This window comes from Elephas maximus, chromosome 12 (genome assembly GCF_024166365.1).
Source record: "Elephas maximus indicus isolate mEleMax1 chromosome 12, mEleMax1 primary haplotype, whole genome shotgun sequence".
NCBI lineage: Eukaryota > Metazoa > Chordata > Mammalia > Proboscidea > Elephantidae > Elephas > Elephas maximus.
The window spans coordinates 72,702,229-72,723,801 of NC_064830.1; the positions used below are offsets into that span (position 1 = coordinate 72,702,229).

General features: G+C 40.7%; 1 protein-coding gene across 3 annotated transcripts in view; it reads right to left on the minus strand.

The window, feature by feature from the left end:
• Positions 1 to 21,573, minus strand: part of PARN (poly(A)-specific ribonuclease) — a 175,387-nt gene that overhangs the window by 14,451 nt on the left and 139,363 nt on the right. For 2 of the 3 annotated variants that reach the window (XM_049903178.1, XM_049903174.1), the window contains exon 22: positions 16,484 to 16,673. In XM_049903178.1, the coding sequence (XP_049759135.1) occupies positions 16,484 to 16,673 (190 nt within the window). Of the gene's footprint in view, positions 1 to 4,488; positions 4,782 to 16,483; positions 16,674 to 21,573 lie in introns of those variants that run through there. The other variant, XM_049903177.1, reaches the window with a different exon arrangement.

Genomic DNA, 21,573 nt, shown 5'->3' on the forward strand with positions numbered 1-21,573 from the left:
TCAGGAATCTACAAGAAAGGTCCTAGAACAACAGGTGAGTTTAGCAAGGTATATTAAATACTGGCACAGTATCAATATACAAAAATTAATAAATTCCTGTGTTCACAGCAATTAACTGGAAAATGAATATTAAAAATTACGTTTATAATAGTATCAAGAAGTAACATTAAATCCTTGGGAATAAATTTTTAGAGATATTAACAAGATCATTACACTGGAAACTACAAAATACTACTGAGATTAATTGATTAACTTAATTAGATACGGAGCTCTGGTGGCACAGTGGTTAAGAGCTACGGGCTCCTAACTAAGAGGTTGGCAGTTTGAATCCGCTAGCCACTCCTTTAGTAACCCTATGGGGCAGTTCTACTCTGTCCTATAAGATCACTATGAGTCAGAATCAACTCGATGGCAAGGGATTTTTTTTTTTTTTTGGTAATTAGATATACCATGCTCATGGATTAAGAGACTCAATATTGTTAAGATGCCAATTCTTCCCAAATTGATCTATATATATAATGCAATTCCAATCAAAATTCCAGCAGGCTTTTTTTTGGGGTAGAAATGGACAAGCTGATTCTATAATTTAAATGCAAAAACAAAGGACCTATGGTGTCCAATCTTGAAAAAGGAGAACAAAATTGGAGGATTTATACTACCTGACTTTAAGACTTATTATAAAGTCTACAGTGGTAAAGACAATGTGGTGCTGACTTAAGGCTAGACAAATAAATTAAAGCAACAGAACAGAAAGAGACTAACACAGTCGTATAATTTTTTTTGGACAAAGACATCAAATAAACCAAAACGGGAAAAAGGGAAGTTTTTTTTCCACAAATGGTGTTGGGAAAACTGAATATTCATGTGGAAAAAATCTGAACCTTTACCCTGTTACCAAATACACAGGCCTTAACTGAAGGTAGTTTTTGTCTCTGGACGGTTCCCATTTTTATATAACTTTAAAGTTTCCAATGCATTTCCATAAACATTTTCTCAATTAATTTGCAACTTATTCTTAGCTCCTAATCTGTTACTTTCTGCTCTCAAATAAAAACCCTCTGCTTCCCAAGGATTATTGGTTATTGGGCATCCTGACTGAGAAAGCTCTCAGATGTGTGAAATACACTTCATACGTCTGCAGATGTCTATGTAATACCCACACCAACATAGAATTTCCCAACTATTCTCTAACGAAAAATAAAAGCTGTGATTGTATCCCATGTAACTTAACTGTATTTTGGATCAAAATACAGGTTTTTATTATGCATTGAGAACCAGACATATGTAGTACTGTCTTTAAAAATTTGATTCTTTATACATTTTTAAGGTATGTGTTGGAGCTCTGGCGGCACAGCGGTAAAGAGATTGGCTGCTAACCAAAAGGTCAGCAGGTATGTGTGTGCAGGTGTGGTTTTGTGTAAACCCTCAATAAATGCATGTTGATAAGCTATTCTTTTGTAGATTGATTTTAAAAGTCAAAAAGTAAGAGTCAGGCCAAACAACCTCCCATCAATATGAGTTCATTTTGCATGCAGAATTATAATGCACACAGTGAGCAATTTATAATGAACATGAAGAGCACTGGAAACCCTGGTGGCGTAGTGGTTAAGTGCTACAGCTACATACCAAAGAGTTGGCAGTTTGAATCTACCAGGTGCTCCCTGGAAACTCTATGGGGCAGTTCTACTCTGTCCTATAGGGTCGTTATGAGTCAGAATCGACTTGAGGGCAGTGGGTTTGGGTTTTGTTTTTTTTATGAAGAGCATATTTAAATCCATTGAAATAAAATGTTACATCAACATTGAACATTAAACCTTGATTAGCACTTATATGGGGGATGCAAATGACAAGCCACTTGGGCTGTTTGGTCAAATTTAGAATTTTGCTCTAAGTTACTGTTAACCACACAACTACCAGTGCAGATTCTTCATTAACAACTTCTTTTTGGTAGAAAAAATGTTCGGTAACAGAAAGGCTACACTTAAAATTCCAACAAACACCTTTTTCAGTTAAAACAGTAACGAAAATCTGGCTGCCACATGAAATTATTTTCCCTCTTTATTTTTAATTATGGCATTATTTACTTACAATAAAACTCACTCATTTTAAGCGTACAGTTTTGTTAATTTTGAGAATTGTTGCATTGGGCAAATCTGCTGCAAAAGATCTCTTTAAAGTGGTGAAAACCAAAGATATCACTTTGAGGACTAAGGTGAGCCTGACCCAAGCCATGGTATTTTCAATCACTTCACATGCATGCAAAAGCTGGACAATGAATAAGGAAGACCAAAGAAAAATTCATGCAATTGAATTATGGTGTCGGCGAAGAATAGTGAATATACCGTGGACTGCCAGAAGAACAAACAGGTCTGTCTTGGAAGAAGTATAGCCAGAGTGCTCCTCAGAAGCAAGGATAGTGAGATTTTGTCTCATGTACTTTGGACATGTTATCAGGAGGGACCACGCCCTGGAGAAGGACATCATACCTGGTAGAGTAGGTCAGTGAAAAAAAGGAAGACCCTCAACAAGATGGACTGACACAGTGACTTCAGCAATGGGCTCAAGCGTAACAACGATGGTGAGGATGGCGCAGGATCAAGCAGTGTTTCATGATGCTGTACACAGGGTTGCTGTGAGTGGGAGCCGACTCTATCACACCTACCACAATCAAGATATAGAACTGCCCCCTCTCCCTAGAAAGACTCTTATGATACACTTTGCACTCAATCCCCTTTCTGTCAACCATTGATCTGCTTATAGTCCCTAGTTTTGCCTTTTCTAGAATTTCGTATGAATGGAATCATACAGTAGTTAGTCTTTTGTATCTTACTCCTTTCCCTTTGCATAATACTTTGAGATCCATCCACGTTACTGAAAGTATTATTTGATAACTTTTATTGCTGAGCAGTGTTTCATAGTATAGCTACACCACAACTGATTTATTCATTTACCAGTTGATAGACGTTCGCTACTTCTAATTTTTTGCTATTATAAATAATGTTGCTATGAATATTGGTGTAAAAACTTATATATGAATGTAAGTTTTCATTTCTCTAGGATAAATGCCTGGAAGTGGGATTTCTGGGTCATACGTAAACACCCATTTGCAACGTATGTTTAACTTTACAGGAAACTACCAAATTACTTATTGACCATTTACATATCTTCTTTGGGGAAATGTCTGTTGAAATCTTTTGCCTATATATTTTCGAACTGGGTTACATTAAGAATTAAATTTTAATTCTTATCAGCAAGTCCTAAGAGGTCTTTGGAGCCCTGGTGGCACAGTGGTTAAGAGTTTGGCTGCTAACCAAAAGGATGACAGTTCAAATCCACCAGATGCGCCGTGGAGAACCTACAGGACAGTTCTACTCTGTCCTATAGGGTCGGTCGCTATGAGCTGGAATCTACTTGACAGCAACAAGTTTGGTTTTTTAAGAGGTCTTTAAATATTCTGGAAACGCTGGTGGCGCAGTGGTTAAGAGTTTGGCTGCTAACCAAAAGGCTGACAGTTCAAATCCACCAGCTGCTCCTTGGAAACCCTATAGGACAGTTCTACTCTGTCCTATAGGGTCAGTCGCTATGAGCTGGAATCTACTTGATGGCAACGGGTTTGGTTTTTGGTTTTTTAAAAGGTCTTTATATATTCTTGATACAAGTACTTTATTAGATACATGTTTTTTTTTTTCTAATCTGTGGTTTCTCTGTAAAGTTTCTTAACAGTACCTTTCAAAGAACAAAGTATTTAATTTTGAGTAAGTCCAATTTATCAAAAATTTTTTCCCTATGGTTCATGCTTTTGGTGTCAGATCTAAGAAATCTTTGCATAACCTAAGGTCACTAAGATTTTTCTTCCATCTTTTCTTCTAAAACTGCTGTAGTTTTAGTTCTTAAATTTAGGTCTATGACTCATTTCAAATTCATTTTGTAATTGGTATGATGTAAGAGTGGAAGTTTGTCTTTTGGTATAAGGTTATTCAGCACTACTTGTTGACAAAATCATCCTTTGTCTATTGGATTAAAACCACTTTTGTCAGAAAATTTTAGTTTTTCTAGTTACTCATCTTTGGGATTTGAGAATAAGCAATCAAATTTCCTGAATCATAAATTGTTCTGTATTTTTCATAGCATTTTATTATGCTTTTAAATAATAATGAGCTATCATAATCATAAAGTGAATCACTTTTCTGTGATAGGTCTGTATTAAAAGTTTCAGGATTTAGTTCTATAAAGTAAGATAAAATAATAAATGCATAGGTTATTATTATTATGAACCAATATGTTGTGACAAGATTATATATTTAAATAAGATAAAGGTAATCCATACCTGATATAAACATTTGGTAACAGAAAATATTAGCACTGAATGGATGCCAAATAAATATCATTTAAAAATTGAAAGGTATCAAATTTTTAATGTTTTAAAGTTATTTTTAAATAAAATTTTAAAACACACAAGCACGTATTGCCCATTCTAGAGTTCTAATCTTTATTCTGTGACAAATATTCCAGAGATAGTAGAACTTCTTTTATGTTGTTTTTTGACACTGGTCAAATTGTCCAGAGTGTGTCCGAAGCAAATTCAAGTTGGGTGTTAAGCCTATATATTGCTTCATATAAGTTAATTGCCATTTTCAGTGATGAAAATATTTTGTCTGCTTGCCCTGGTTTTGGTTTTGCCGTTGAAATTGACACTGCTTTTCCTAACTCAGATTTCAGATCAGGTGATTTCACGTTGGAGTATTCCATAGCGATAATCACATCTTCTTTTTGCATTTCTTCTGTAAAAGAATTTACAAAGAACTGTAGCCTATAGCAAATATTCAAACACTGGAAAATGCCAGTGAACGTTATTGGTTCTATTTAAATAACATTTAACAGTCAGATACACCGGCAAGGTTAATGGCACTACACAAAAATCATGTTTCAAAACCGTCAATTTAAGGACTTATTTTGCTTCTAAAACTTTCTGGAACAAGACTCACAGGATGTGTATAAAGTGTACTAATGTGAGTAAACTTATTAATATATATTTTATTTATAAGAATGGCTCACTGTTAGCAGCAGATGGGGCCACAAACATACACTTATAACACAGCGACAGCGACAAGCAGCGCTAACTGATTTGATCGTGACCCCTGTGATGGTTAAGGCTATGTGCCAACTTGGCTAGGCTATGGTTCTCAGTGGTTTGGCAAGTACTATGTAATCGTCTTCCATTTTGTGATCTGATGTGAGCAGTCAATCAGTTGAAAGGCGAGTTTCCTTGAGGGTGGGGCCTGCTTCCAGTATATAAATAGGTATTCTGGCAAAGCTCGCTGTCTTGATCCTGCACTCTTCTTGTTGCTTGACGTCTAGTTCTTGGGACACAAGAAGCCTTCAAGCCTGCCGCCTGACCTGCAGATTTTAGATTTGCCAGCCCCTACAACCACAGAGCCAGCACAAGCCTTCAACCTGCCGCCTGACCCACAGATTTGGGACTTGTCAGCCTCCACAACTGCGTGAGCCATTTCCATGGAGTAAATTTCTCTCTGCATGTATCTATATACGCTTTACTGGTTTTGTTCCTCTAGAGAACCCAGACTGACACTCCTTCTCTCCAAAGTGCTCCTGTGGCACTTCTGGAAATGTTGGCCTTAATCTGTGACTACACATGTCACTGACTCTGCTCCTGCTTTTTGATTTTTTGTCAGTAGATTCTTTTTAACTAGGAATGCTTATGTTGATTGTTAAGCTTTAAGGCCTGCAGGAGAATGACAATACTCTCCCTTTTCCTGATTTCTCGACTGCTTCTTCTTAGGATTTGGGAAAACATGCAAATTTTGCTAGAAACCCAAGGAAGGAATTCCTGCGTAGAAACACCACTGGGAATCAACTGTCTGTATACGTGTGGTTGTATTTCTGGACTCTATTTTTTTTTTTTTATTCATTGATCTATTTGTCTTAACTTACGCCAGCATGACACTGCCTTTACTCCTGCAGCTTTAGAGTAAAGACAGGCAGAGTAAGTTCTTTCATTGGCCTGGGAGTTAATATCGCTGGATAAAATAATAGCCATCTTTCATTGTAAAGGGCTGCCAGTTTATGATGTTCTCATTTGGTAGTTGCATATGACCACTGGAAGCAGAACAAGTGTTTTCGTTCCCATTTTACAGGTCAGAAAATGTCATCCTAAGAATAAAGTGACTTCCTCCAGGACATGTAGCTGGTTAGGTGGTCCAGAGACTGTACTCCAGGTTTAGTGTTCTCTGAACTGCTTCCTAGGCGCCACCGACCGCCCCCCACCCCCGCCCCCGTCATCTTTCCAGATCTAATTCTCCTCATTGCTCAGGTCTCAACTGAAAAGGGAGCCCCTTGGAGAGGATTTCCCTGCCCTCCAGCCCCTTACCGTGTAGCATTCATCCCTCTGCCTTATTTGTATCCCTCCTACGAGTCTTCTCTGCCTGTGCCTTTTAGACATTTCCTTACTTGCTTACAATCTCTCTCTCCCCCTGGAATGTGAGTTCTGTGAGAGCAGGACCTTAAACTCCTTGTTGGCCACGGTGTTCTCAGCACTTGGCACAGGGTCTGGCAGACAGTTTTCTGTCAAAGTTTGTGGAATAGAGGAAATAAATGACCATTTCCCCCAAAAGGCAATAAGGCAAGTGACAAAGGCCAAATAGCTTATTTCATCCTGAGTTATATATGATATTAATATGGTTTACATCCAGTCTGTCTTCATAACAACACATTTCCTACTAGATGTAGCCAAGGGAAAGAAGGAGTGCCACACTGCAAACTACCTCACACAGCAAAACTGGAAAAATCTGGGGAAGTGGGAGCTAGAAAAATGCATTTTATTGTATTCATAAACTCTCTTGCCCAATTCAAATTCCACCAGCATGACTGTTTCTGTGTTTTGGGGCATAATCTGGGTGAATAAGGAGAGGATGTTGGTCAGCCTACGCTCAATTCAGAAGTCAAATCCCTTGGTGATTGCTGATAAACTGATTCCTACGTCTAATAAAGAATCTGAGCGTGAAAAGCAATATTAACATTCGATAAAGTATGTCTGTGTGATACCCCAAACCAAACCCGTTACCGTCGATTCCGACTCATAGTGACCCTATAGGACAGAGCAGAACTGCCCTAAGGAGTTTCCAAGGCTGTTATCTTTACAGAAGCAGACTGCCACATTTATCTCCTGCAGAGTGGCTGGTGGATTCGAACCGCTGACCTTTCAGTTAGCTGCCAAGCACTTAATCACTGCACCACTAGAGGTTTTATGTCAGTATGATAGCTAACCAGTAACAAAGGGCATCTCCCACAGAATAGGAGTGTGTGTGTGTGTGCGCGCGCTAGGACAAAAGCTTATTGGTAGATTATTTGCTGTGAGAATTTGATTCAGGATTACAAAAAATTAGTGGGAATCAATTAGAAATACTTCGCAAAGAATCTGATTTGAATACTTTAAACAATCTCCTATTGCTGACTCACTTTAATTCAACATAGAAGAGTTAATTAATGGCAAACGTGAATGGATGCTACTCTAAAGCCAATTCCTAAATTAAGAACCCACACTTGACATACTATTATTGGAGCTGAATTCAGAAATTTTCAGAGGCTCAACGGGGATGAAATCGACTTTTGCACTAAAATTTACCTCTGACTCTGATGAAAGGATTTGTTAATCAAATTATTAGTGTAATAGGGGCTATGGGGGAAAAAACCAAAACAACCAAGTAACAATCAGACCCGGGAAAACAAGGTAGTCCTGTTGAATTCCCTCCTTCCTAAAAGCTCAACTATTTTTAAAAATTTCCCAAGAAGTTAATTAAACAGGACTGATTGAACACACATTTATCTCTGCTCTCTCCCAAACACTCAGTAAAATAACAGAAAAGGAAGAGAGAGGACACCTACAAAGGCAAGGAGAAGAGAGGCAGCATCAGAGGGTAAGAGGTATCAGCTCTCTTTGGAGACATCCCCCTGGAGACACAAAGTAGGGAGGAGTGCCAAGAACTGAGTGGAGAGGAGAAATGGAAACCTGTGTTCTACAAAAAGCTGATTCACCCAGAAGAATTCTGCAAGGTCCCAGCAAACAACAGGTATCAGATACCTGAAACAAGCAGATGACAAGGACTGGGCTTTTATCAACAGAGGGCCAGGCTATACAATGACCCCTAGTCCTATACCTGGGAAGCCAGCTGACCAGCATTCCCCCACGCCAGCAGGAGCAGGGCAAGAGGTTGTTTGTCTTGACAAAATGGTCCTGCCACGGTGTCCGTGAACTCTGAGATACCGAGGAGAGTGGGAGTGGGACAATATGGACTGATCAAAGTGGGTGCAGAGTCCCTGGAAGGAGCCCTGGTGGTGCAGTAGTTAAGTGCTTGGCTGCTAACCAAAAGGCTGACGGTTCAAACCCACCAGCCACTCAGTGGGAGAAAAATGTGGCAGTCTGCTTCTATAAAGATTACAGCCTTGGAAACCCTATGGTGCAATTCTACTCTGGTCCTATGGGGTCACTATGAGCCAGAAATGACTTGATGGCAATGGGTTTGGTTTTGGGTTCTGAGTCTCTGGGTGATCAACTGTTAAGCAATTGACTACTGCCCAAAAGGTTGGCTGTTCAAACCCACCCAGAGGCGCCTCTGAAGATGGGCCTGGCAATCTGCTTCAGAAAGGTCACAGCCTTGAAAACCCTTTGGAGCAGCTCCGCTCTGTACACATGGGGCCACATGGGCTGGAATCTTACTGAGTGGCAACTAATAGCAACAACAAACGTAGTACATGTAGCAGTCCCTGCCATACCGAGAAGTCAAGCCTCCAGCTTCCTTTCACCCATCAGTACCCAGAGCACCAGCAGTCAGGCTTAAATCCCCCAAGTTGGAGATTAGATCAATCTTTAATAAAGCTGAACCCTCATAGGTAACATCACACTTTATGGTAAAAGACTGAATACTTACCCCTAAGATAGGGAACACAGCAAAGACGTTGGCTCTCACCACCTCTATTCAACACTGTGCTAGAGGCCTCAGCCAGTGCAAGGCGGCAAGAGAAAGAAAGAAAATCCGTACAGATTGGAAGGAGAGAAATAAAACTGCCTGTATTTGCAGATGATCATCTAAACAGAAAATTCCAAAGAATTTACAAAATGCTACTAGAATAAGTGAACTTAGCCAAGTCCAAGGATACAAGATCAAAATACAAATATCAATTGTATTTCTTTATCTAGTAAAACTTGTGAAAGCTGGATGGAACCTGTGTAAGGTGGAAACTTATCAGAGGAGGAAAACTCAAATATTTCCCACGAATAGAGAGTGACAGAAAAGTGGTAAGACTGCACCCTGTCAAAGGCAGAAAACTTGTGAGACCTGGAAAAACAAGGCAGTCCCATTGAGTTCTGGCTGTCACAGGTTTCAATGAACTAGGAATGAACACCTGGGACAGAAAAAGACATTAGGTAAAAAACCAAGGAAGTCTGAAAAAGTAGGGACTTTTGTTTAAGACTATCAACCAACCTACTCTTGTCTAGAGTGGTTTGAACAGTGCTTACCTTCTGCTTGTCATATAATTTACGATACACACCAAGACCTTTTCTGTGCCTTGGTTAATTGGCATACTGCTTTCTAAGTATGGATCAGCTTCCAATATCTTATCCTTTTGCTTTCAACATCATGAAGTATCTCCACAAGTTCCTTTAATGTGAAGTGTTCGGCTGGTGTCACTTCTTCTGGGACACCACCTTCCTTTTGTCACAACATTTTTCTCATTTATGTTGATGAGTCTGCCTTAACTGAGTTCCTCTGGCTACCCATCTACAGTTTCTCAAGTGACAGCAATGTCAATATTCCCACGGTCAGCTACTTCTTCTGCAACTCCATTTATGTGTGATTTGAATTTAATTTCTAGCATTCTCACCTTTTTCTTTCTTGCACTTTCGTCTTTGATAGCCAATTCCCTCTTTTGATTGTCCATTTTTGCAAAATGTCATGTGGGCTTATCACTGGGAGACAAGATGGTAACACAACTACACACCTGTTGTCTGTGCATGAACTGAACAGCAGAGGCGCAGTGACCAGTCACAGACTTTGAAAGAAGTGATGTGATTGGTCACTGACCACGAGGCGTAGCTGTTCTTAACTTAGCGATGTGTGTGTGCAGTTTCAGCGAAGTTCGTACTTTATGCAACTACTCACAGTTAAGATACTATGGTAACTGAAATTTAAACTGTATTATTAGGGGACTGGTGTTACTTAACTAACTTGGCAACTGAAATCTATGCATACCAGAACTGTATACAAAGAGGACTGACTGTAAAATTAATATTCACCAGGGCAGCCCTGGTGGCATAGTGGTTAAGAGGTCAGCTGCTAACCAAAAAGTCAGCAATTCGAATCCACCAGCCACTCCTTGGAAACCCTATGGAGCAGTTCTACTGTGTCCTATAGGGTCACTATGAGTCAGTTGACGGCAATGGTTATAGAGAAAGGAGAGGAGTCTGCACTCAGTAAAGAAAAGCTGTATGTAGTTTTTAAACAGGAATATTATGAGGACAAAAAAAGATTCTTAGAAATTAAAATGATAAAAGAAAAAAATCAATGAAAGCGCTGGAAGGGTGAAGTCAGGGAATTGTCTAAGAAATGGACAGAGAAAGACAACAGAATTGAACAGACACAGACGAAAACATCAGAGGATAAATCGAGGAATGTGATATCTGACTACTGGAGTTCCAGAAAGAACAGGGAAATGGAAGAAAAAAAATTGTTAAGAAAATATGCAACACTTTCCTCAAAATAAAGGACATAAATTTCCAGCCTGAAAGGGCCCACAGGGAACACCCAGAAAACATCACCAAGCACATTACTGTGAAATTTCAGAATTCCTAGAGGGCGGTGTTGGGGGGCGGTAGGGGCGCAGCGGCGGGGGTGGGGGGGGGCGTGGGGGAACATTCTTAAAAATTTCAGAGGTTATTGTGAGAATTAAATAGGGAAACAAAAACCCACAAAGGACATGTTATACTGCCTGGCACATTCTCTGTTCCCTTCCTGTCTTATGGTGGGTGAAGGTGGAAGGGCCATGTTTTTAAAGACTGTATTAAGCTGGGTCTTCGGTGGCAGGGGTCCAAATCTTTGAAAAGCATCAGGAAAGGTGGCGGGAAAGAGAGAAGAGTAGATGGCAGGCACAAGCAGCAAGAACAGATTTACGGGATGGTACTGATGGTTGGGATGGTAAGGAGGGAGGCATTCCAGAAGCTTCACCAGTAGGAAGATAAGCCACCAGCCACGCAGCCATCTGTTAACTCAGGCACGTCTGGAGGCTGCAGATCACCAAGAACCACCAAAAGTGCCCTAACTATTGGAAAGATAAAAAGGTTTGCAGAAGATACAATTTCATTTTCCTAACATTTTATTATGAAAACTTCAAACATACAGAAAATTTTAAAGGATTATACAGTAAACACCCATTCACCCAGCACTTACAATTCTGGAGGAATGTACCACATATAAAAATGTATCACAGTCTATCTTCAAATAAAAATTACACTACCTCATGAGCAGCATGAGATTCTTATAACACTCTATTTCCATTTATCCTCCTATCTTTTGTCTTATATTTTACTCCTGCATATGCTGTGAACCCCAGAATGGAGGAATGGAAGTTTGAAAACACACAGCTGATTTGGGAAAATGGGGCACAAAAGGGAGGATCTAGAACGTTCCCATTTGGCAAGCGTTTGGCTTCTACACGACCAGCAATATAGCAGAAGGAAAATGACATCTTTGCTTCAGAGATTCTGAAACGAAGAAAAGGAAGCATCTCAAATCTTCAAACAGCGCTTAAACATGGAATCACTTATCAGTGCAATGACAAACTTGGTTTGGGGCCACAGCACTCATTTTTCACCTTTACACTTGACCTTCCACAACTAGATACAAACAAAAGTGGACTAACAGGCTGTTCTCTCCTGTTACAGCTTCTGTACCAGCAGAATTTTTTATCTTTGTTGTTGGTGGTATCGCAATGTTGCAGCACACATGCACCAGCTACAGAGTGTTGCTTCTTCTTTATGGTGATCAATAGTATCTTCCAGTTGTTTACTAGAAGAAGGCTGAGAAGGTGCGGTGCAATGAATTACTTAAACTGGCCCTCTAAGCTACAGTCTTTGTAACTCCCACCAAATGACTGGGTAGGACCAAGCTTGGATAGCTTGCTAATAATTAAATAAGGTGCATGGCACCCTTGTGGGGGTGGGGCCATGGGAATAAGGTATATGGAACCTTAACGAGGGGCTTGGTCAGTTTTGCCATCCTGCTAGGCTTAAAATGAGCCATCCCAGAGGTGGACAGAGGGGACCTTACAGCCACCAAGAAGAAGAGATGGGAGCAGAGTGCATCCTTTGGACCCAGGATCACTGTACTGAGAACTTCCTTGACCCAGGAGACAGAGAGAGAGAAAGAGAGAGAGCTATAACACTGGCGACAGTGAGAGAAGGCGAGAAGCGGCAGCAGAGAAATAGCAGCAGCAGAGGTAGGAGACGGCGCATTGGGCCTACTGGCCCATGGAGCAAGAAAGCTGAGTACCTTTGGGCAGAAGGCTTGCTGGCGGAGTGAGATGCCTCTGGGTACTTAGTGGAGCTAGCTTTGCTGGCCCATGGAGCTAGGGCTAAGTGCCTTCAGCCAAGGCTTACTGGCAGAGTGGAGTTCCTCTGGGCACTTATCCGCAGAGCTGAAAGAACACTTGCTCAAGCAGGGCAGAGCCCAGGCTAAGGGGCCAAGGGCCAGAGAGAGACCTGCCTGTGGGCACGGCTGAGAAGAGACTGTCCTGATCAAAGAACCGTATCCTGAGTGTTCTTGAACCTGAATTGTAATCTGTTACTTCCCTAAAAAACCCCATAACTGTGAGTATGGTATCTGAGTTCTGTGTGGCCATTGCGATGAATTATGGAACCCATCAGAGAAGTAGAGAGTGCCATGTGGGATGGACAGTTGGTGTCAGAATTGGTAAAAAGGTTGGAGGGTGAAGGCAACAACCTCTGCCTCACAGGAATCAGCCTTGGGCTGTTGATCTTGATTGTCCACTGAGGTCTCAGAGTCAATTCTCTAAAGCCAACAGAAGTGAGTCACAGAGCTACAGCTGCTCTCTGCTTAACAACCAAATCCACTGCCCTCAAGTTGACTCCAACTCACAGTGACCTTATAGGACAGAGGAGAACTGCCTCCAGGGGTTTCCAAGGCTGTAAATCTTTACAGAAGCAGACTGCCACATCTTTCTCCCGTAGAGCACTTGGTTGGTTCAAACCGCTGACCTTTCAGTTAGCAGCCGAGCGCTTAACCAGGGATCCTGCTCAACCTCCAGGCCTGCCGAAAATCTTCACCATACTTTTCTAATTATGGATGCCTGAGCCTTATGTTTACACCTATGGCATCCTCCTCTGATTTTAGTCCCTTATTTTCTTTGAAAGAGTATTAACTGTTTATTTAAAAAAAAGAGGAGAGAGAGGGAGGGAGAAAAGGAGAAATGGAAAAAAGCAACATTATATTATGGGGTATACAACATAAGTACAAGTAAAACATAAGGCAAAAGGTAGGAGGATGGTAAATGGAAATCAAGTTTTAAAAGAATCTCACGCTGCTCATAAGGTAGTATAATTTTTATCTGAAGACAGATTGTGAAACATGTTAAGATTCATATTTTAATCTCTTGAACAGTACCTGGCTGATAGAAATATAATGTGAAGGAGATGCATAATTTAAAATTTTCTGGTAGCTATCACTTAAAAAAAAAAAATTGAAGCCATGGTAGATGACCCCTGAAACTATTGTGTTGCATAATCTTTAAACCTTAAACCAAAAATATCCCTTAAAGTCTTAAAAGCAAACAATAGTTTAGTGTTACCAGTATAAGAAGATCTACCTTGAGCATTATGCCCTTTTGAGATCTATGAGATCAAATTGACAACAGCAACTGGAAAGATTAGATAGGAACCTTAGGGGGCAGTGAGTTTATGTCAATGGTGAACAATTCAGAAAAAGAGGGTAAGGATGACCGCACAACTTGAAGAATGTGATCAATGTCACTCAACTGTACATGCAGAAACTGTTTAAAAAAAAAAAAGGCAATGTTGACAGATTGTGATAAATACAACTAATGTTACTCAACAATTTGTATGGAAACCTAACTTGCTGTGTAAACTTTCCCCAAAAACTCAATAAAATACTATTTAAAAAAAAAAGGAAAAAGAAACAGGTGAAATTAATTTTTATATTTTTATTTAACCCAATATATTCAAAATATTACCACTTCAACATGTAAACAATCATTGAAGAGGTAGTTTACATTCTTCAAAATTTGGTGTATATTTTAGACTTAAAACACATCTCACTTCAGCCTAACCACATTTCACATGTCCAATAGCCACACGTGACTAGTGGCCACCATATTAACAGTGTAGCTCTAGAGCAGAAGTTGGCAAACTATTTCTGGAAAGCGTCAGACAGTAAACATTTAGAGTCTTGCAGGCCATATAGTTGTGTCTCAACTACTCAAATCTGCTGTTGTAACCCAAAAGCCGCCACAGCCCTATGTAAACGAATGAGCGTGGCTGTGTTCTAATAAACCTTTATAAAAACATGTAGTGGGCCAGATTTGGCCTGTGGGCCATAGTTTACCGACCCTTGCTTTAGAGCAATGATTAAAAAAAAAAAAAAAAAAGACGTATCAGCAAAAGTTAATGTTGTTGTTATTGTGTGCTTTTGAGTCACACCGACCCTATAGGACAGAGTAGAACTACTTCATAGGGTTTTCAAGCCTGTAATCTTTACTAAGGGAGCAGGCTGCCAGGTCTTTTCTCCCCTGGAGTGGCTGGCAGATTCAAACCCCCAAACTTTTGGTTAGCAGTAGAGTGCCTAATCAACAGAGGAGATAAAATGGAATGGTTTAAAAAAAAAAAATCAGCAAATACAAAATAATACAGGATTCATTCAAAAGAATTCACCCAAAAGAGGGTACAAAAAGAGGAAGAGAAGAACAAAGAACAAACAAGATAAATAGAAAACAAATTCCAGGTTGACAGACAGATCCATCTGTGTCCTTTATTACATTAAATATAAAAGGTAGGAACTGTCAGATGGATAAAAAAGTAAGACCCAGCTCCAAGCTGTTTACAAGAAACACACTTTAACTATAGACACAGACAAAATTCCAGAAAACAGTGAACAAAAATGTACTATGCAAACACTAAGCATAAGAAAATAAGAGTGGCTATATTAATAACTGAGCCCTGGTGGCGCAGTGGTGGTATAGTGGCTAAGTGCTACAGCTGCTAACCAAAATCAGCAGTTCAAATCCACCAGGCACTCTATGAGGCAGTTCTGCTCTGTCCTATAGGGTCACTATGAGTTGGAATCGACTCGACAGCAACGGGTTTGGTTTTGGTGGCGCAATGGTTAAACAACTGGCTGCTAACCAAAAGGTCGGCAGTTGGAATCCACCAGCCGCTCCTTGGAAACCCTACGGGGCAATTCTACCCTGTCCTACAAGGTTGCTATGAGTTGGAATCAACTTGATGACAATGGGTTTTATATTAATATCAGGAACCCTGGTGTGCAGTGGTTAAGCACTCAGCTGCTAAATGAAAGGTTGGCAGTTTGAATCCCTCAGCTGTTCCATGGAAGAAAGATATGGCAGTCTGCTTCCATAAAGATTACAGCCTTGGAAACCCTATGGGGCAGTTCTACTCTGCCCTATAGAGTTGCTATGAGTTAGAATTGACTTGACAGCAACATGTTTGGTTTTTTTTTTTAATATTAATATCAGACAAAAAAAGTGTCAAAAAGAAAGGTTATTACTAGAAATAGAAGACTATTCCACAATGGAGAAGGGACAATTCATTAAGAAGACACAACATGACCCTCAGGCAGAGACCAGTTGGTATAGTGAGAAGAGGAAGGGATAAGACACAGAAGAGCTCAGCTCTAATACTGGCTGTCTCACTGAACCGGCGGGCAGTGTTGCTGAGCTGTTTCCTTGTTTCCTCACCCCTAAAAATGGAATACAGTCCCTGAGTGGCGCAAATGGTTAATGTGCTTGGTTGCTAACTGAAAGGCTGGCAGTTCAACCCCACCCAGAGGTGCCTCAGAAGACAGGCCTGGCTATCTGCTTCCAAAAGCATGGCCATTGAAAACGCTACAGAGCACAGTTCTACTCTGACACACACGGGGTAGCCATGGGTTGAAAATGATTTGATGGCAACTGGTTAAATCAGGAATAAGATGTCTGCCTCAAGGGGGTTTTATGAGGGTTAACTGGAACAGCTGTGGTCTATATTCTCTAAAGCAACAGGAATTAGGGTACTCATCATTTCTGGTATTATCTGAAATTATGTGAAAAGTTAGGAAAAAAGTCTCAAAAGTCAGATTTATTATCACAATCCTGTAAGAATCGAGAAAAACCGCAGCCAGAACAACTCTGCCCCCTTAAATCAACAGCCAAGAACTCTTACCTATTGGTGCTGTAATAGTGATTCTGCAGAGCATAGGGTATACACTGAGTGTTTAACCGCTTTCTCTCAACCTCCTTCCAACTATCTTCTGTCCACTTTCTCTTGATTTGCTTCTCCTCATTTTTTTTGCCCACATATTCAGCATAGGTCTGGATCCGATAACTTTCTGCATATCTGCTGGTATTGACAGCTACAAGGAAAAGAAAGATTCCTTATCAAAGAGTCTGGCCTAGCCCCCAAAGGCGTCACTCTTTGGAAGATGGCCCGAGGTAGTCAAAGGAGTCCCAGGCTCAGGTCTAGGCTCCAGCCTGGCTCTGCCACTTAGAAGCCAGGTGACCTTGGGCATGTCCTGTAAGCTCTCCAAGTGTGAGTTTCCTCGTCTGGAGGAGAGGGAAAGTCATAGCTTGCAAGCTCCCTTACCGCGTGAATGCGCTTTGTAAAGATCTGCAATGATGTATGCAAAATATTAATAATAATTTCCAAATGATTTGCAACATGACTGTTTGAAAATTGTTCATTTTGAGAATAAGAAAATAAAAATAAAACCACGAAGGGAAAACTGTAAACCTTCACTTACTGTTAAAAACAAAAATGAGGATAACGGCAATAATGACAGTGGTGATAACTGCATCAAATACTGAAGGTCAGGCCCCGTGCCCACGTTATGTCTAATCTTCACAAGACACTCGCAAGGGAGGAACTGAATGTCCTGAGAGGTGGAATCACAGAGGCCACACTGCTGATGAGTGGCAGTGCTGGGATGCAAGTCAGGGTGCTCCAGCTTGAACGCCAGGCCTTCCTCATGGCTCTGCACCACACTCTGGACTCTGCTAACTCAATACATCGCCACAGTACTTGAGACATGCCTCTTCTCCTCCCGCGTTTAAAGACAGCTTTGCTTCCAAGCTGCTAATTCTCTGTAATGTGGCAAGAGTCCTTGAAAGCTGGAGCCTATTCCCTTGGTGTTTACACTTCAGACTAAGTCTAGATCAGCTTTGGTTTAATCCCGTGCCTTCTCCTCTTCTGGAGCTGGTGCATGGAACACACTGGTGGCGTGGGAGTGAAGACTAATGGGAGAATCCTCTCCCAGCAACTATCACTGTCAACACTTCCTGTCTCACTCAGCCAGACTGGCAGTAAGACAGGAAGCGCCTGGTCATGCCATTAGGGGCAGTTTTGGTACCCGGGTAGCTGCAAAAGCACCATGATGACAACAGATCAGAATTAGCAGCACCTAGCAGAGTTTCTGGTACAGAGTTGCTGTTACTGTGTGCCGTCAAGTCGATTCTGACTCATAGCAACCCTAAAGGACAGAGTAGAACTGCCTCACAAAGTTTCCTAGGTTGTAATCTTTATTGGGGCAGATTGCCAGGTCTTTTCTCCAGCAGAGCCACTGGTGGGTTCGAATTGTTGACCTTTTGGTTAGCAGCTGTGCACTCAATCACTGCGCCACCACGGCTCCTTGGTACACAATAAAAAAAAAAAAATTTTTAAGTTCCCAATAAATATTATATAAATAAATGCACAGCAAAATGCAACAACTGGAGATAACCATGCAGGCTGGGCACACCACGACTGGACAAGTGGGTTCAGGATATCCTGGACCTCGAAGGCAGAGGAAGAGGCAACTGTGCAAGAGGCAGGTGGTCCACACATCCGACACCTGTTGCTTTTAAATCTTCAAGTGGGCCAGATTTGCTTAAACTCTTCGGGACAGAATGACCTGTCCTGAATATTTAGCCTCACTAAAAAACCAAACCAAGACAAATAAGGAAAAGGTCTCCTCTTCTTTAAAAAAACACAACATTTTACTAATTTTCTTTTTACTACACTTTTCAAATATTCACGCTAAAGTAAAAAAAAAAAAAAAAAAGGAAGAAACCCTCAAAATATTAAAAAAAACTTTCATATTATCCAAAGTCTCCCAAAGAAGTAAATAAAGGGTGATCCCACAGTACAAGCTCACAGGAGCACGTTCTGATCATCCACAAGGAGGCAAACGTGAAAAACTTGAAAGCAGCCTGTTCTGCAGATATGTTATTGACCAAGTCACTCCTACCAGAGGACCACGGAAATGGGTTCCTTTCTGGAAAATCCTATTTCTTAGCATAATCAATGTTTCTGCTTTCAGTGTGCCACATGTCTGATTTTTTTCATTCATTTGTCCAACCACCCAATAATTTATATATCCGACTAACATCATCTTTTTTTTTTTTTCCTGTCAGAAAATATATTTATTATTGATATTGAGTGAAGTATAGATGTCAGTGTTTGTGATACGGAAGAGGTTTGCATAAGTCAAGGTTGCCTTTATATTGATTAAAAAGTGCCATATTTCACTTGTAATCATAAACATTATTCTAGTAAGAGGTTAATGTTTGCTTCCTTCTGTCTTCTTACTTGCAAGATCACTGTAATAAGTTAAAAGAAAGCAGCTCTTCCGCAATCAAAGGAGAACAGAAAAAGAGCAAAAACCTGTGCCACGTGGAGCAACCCCACCCAGCATTGCTGTTCACCCCCACGCTGTGCCAGAGGGTGTTCACCCAACCATGGGGCTCGGTTAGAAGAAAAACACTTGGGGTCAGTAGAAATGAATGGAAAGTTAAAGAGTGGTGAGACATGCCCTTCTCTTTCAATCACTGTAAATGGGCTTTCATCACACTGAAGCTGTCCTTTGATGAGTGATGCCTGATCTGGACCTTGGCTTTGCAAACAGTTGCTGATCATTCATTCTTCCATCCAGCAATTCCTTACTGGGTGTCTTTGTCTCAGGGATTATGCTGGGTATTTGGTAAAACAAGGCACATTCTCCACCCTCTTAAAGCTTACCCTGTCACATACAAGTTTTCTGTAGAGTTTACTTCCCTGTACACTTGAGGCTACCTGCTAAGCCAGGTTAATCTATCAGTGTGATATCTACTGAGAACCAACAGATTCTACCACCATTATTCTGTACAAATTGTTGGTGAATGAGCACTTCCTGGATCTTTCTCTTTAAGTTTTTTAAGAATGCCCAAAAGGGATGACATCCAACAATCCTTCTCTCCAGTTTAATTTGGATTACCAACTAAAGGGCAGGTGTGGGTCAATATTCACCATGAAAGCAAAGATGATGACAGGATAATAAAGGGGCCAAGAGAATCTATTTAACGGTATCCAATTGTTCCCAATAATTTAGCTCTTAGCCTCATAGACAAATGTTACAAACGACTCCTAACCAGTGTGAGGGAATTTATCTCAGCGCATGTGGAATTAGGATCACTTAAAAAGGGAAACAAATAACAATCCACTTTTTCACTGCTGGCCTTCACATGGCAATAATTTACCAGCATTCCTTAAAGTCCCGGCAGCTTTGCAGCTCTCGGCCTTTAATCTAAAAGCCAAACTCTGGCTCAAAGCCACCCCTCTAATGGATGAATCAGCAAAATGAATTGGCTGTCAACTGTGGCCTTGGGTGATTCCAGCGCGCCTGTCAGAAGCAGCATGTAGCAGGCTGCCTTGCTAACAGTAACCTTTTCCAAATTTGTCAGGGAAAGGACCCAAGGCCATCTTTTGGTCTTGCCACACAAAAGACCTGGGGAACCAAACCTGTTGAGTGTTCTCCCTGCTTTCCTGTTGGTGAGCGAGGGCAGTTTGTCTTCCATAATAGTATAGCCCACTCACGGCCTAGTTGTGCTGGGCCTGTTATATCTTGACACTTTACACACATTATACCATTTAATCTATACAACAACCCCACAAGGAAGTTCTAGTCAACATGCAGATGAAGAAACTGAGCATCAGACAGCCAAGCTGACCGTCCAAGGTGTCAAAGGTAACCGACTTAGTTATCTTGTGCTGCTATAGGTGGCTTTAACAGAAATTTACTTTTTCACTGTTTAGGGGGCTAGAAGTCCAAATTCAGGTGCCGATTCTAAGGGAAGGCTCTCTCTCTCTCTCTGAGGCTCTGGGGTAAGGTCTTTGTCTCTTTTCATCTTTTGTTCTTCGATTCCTTCGTGATTTTCATGTGGCATGGCATCTATCTTCCCCCATTTCTCCTTCTGCTTCCTTGCTTGCTGAATCTGCTCTTTTACAGTGAAACCTGTGATGTGAACTCCACAGGACTGCCTTGTTTTTCCAGTCTTGCAAGTTTTCTCCTCTGACATGGTGCAGTCTTACCACTTTTCTATCACTTGTTTTAGTGGAAAATTTTTGGATTTTCCTTCTCTGACGGGTTTCTGCCTTATACAGGTTCCAGCTTTTGCAGGTTTTACTGTATATCTCAAAAGAGATAGATTTAAGACACGCCCTACACTAATCCTACCTCATTAGCATAACAAAGAAAACCCATTCCCAAATGGGATTATAACCACAGGTATAGGGGTTAAGATTTAGAACACATGTTTTGGGGAGACATAATTCAGTCCATAACAGCAACAAAGCTGGTTTGGAAACAAAGATGTGATTTGTCTTTTTGTACGCAATACTGCCAATTGTCTACCATGTATTTCTGTGTTTACTGAAGTCAACAATTATCTTATAAAATGCTCCCTTTTCTAAGAAATTTTAAAAATTATTTAAAATATTTAGATATTTTAAAGAAATTAAGAACTTTTCCATTACTGCCGAGTGAAGTCTCTTCAACTACGTGGATGGACAGATACATTATGTTCATGGACAGGAAGACTTAACCTAAGATGCCGATTCCTCTCCAAATTGGTCTGTTAAGTTTAAAGCAACCCCAGTGAAACAAACACTGAGAACATTAAAAAAAAAATCTCAACAGGTCAGAAAACGGAGCAGTGGTTGCCAGGGGCTGGAACTTGGGGTGAGGGCTGGGGGGTCAACGCAAAGGAGATAAGGGAATTTTGGGGGGGTGATGGAACTGTTCTGTATCTTGACTGTGGTGGCGATTACACAGGATTGTATGAATTTGCTGAAACACACAGAACTGTACACCAAAGGGTAATTCTACTGTACCTAAATTATATCTCAGTTATGTTGTAGAACCTGAAAGGATGATTCTAAAATTTAAACGTAAGAGCAAAATGGCCAACAACAGCCTAGACATTTCTGAGTAAGAATAGGAAAGAGGCCTTGTCTTGCTGGCT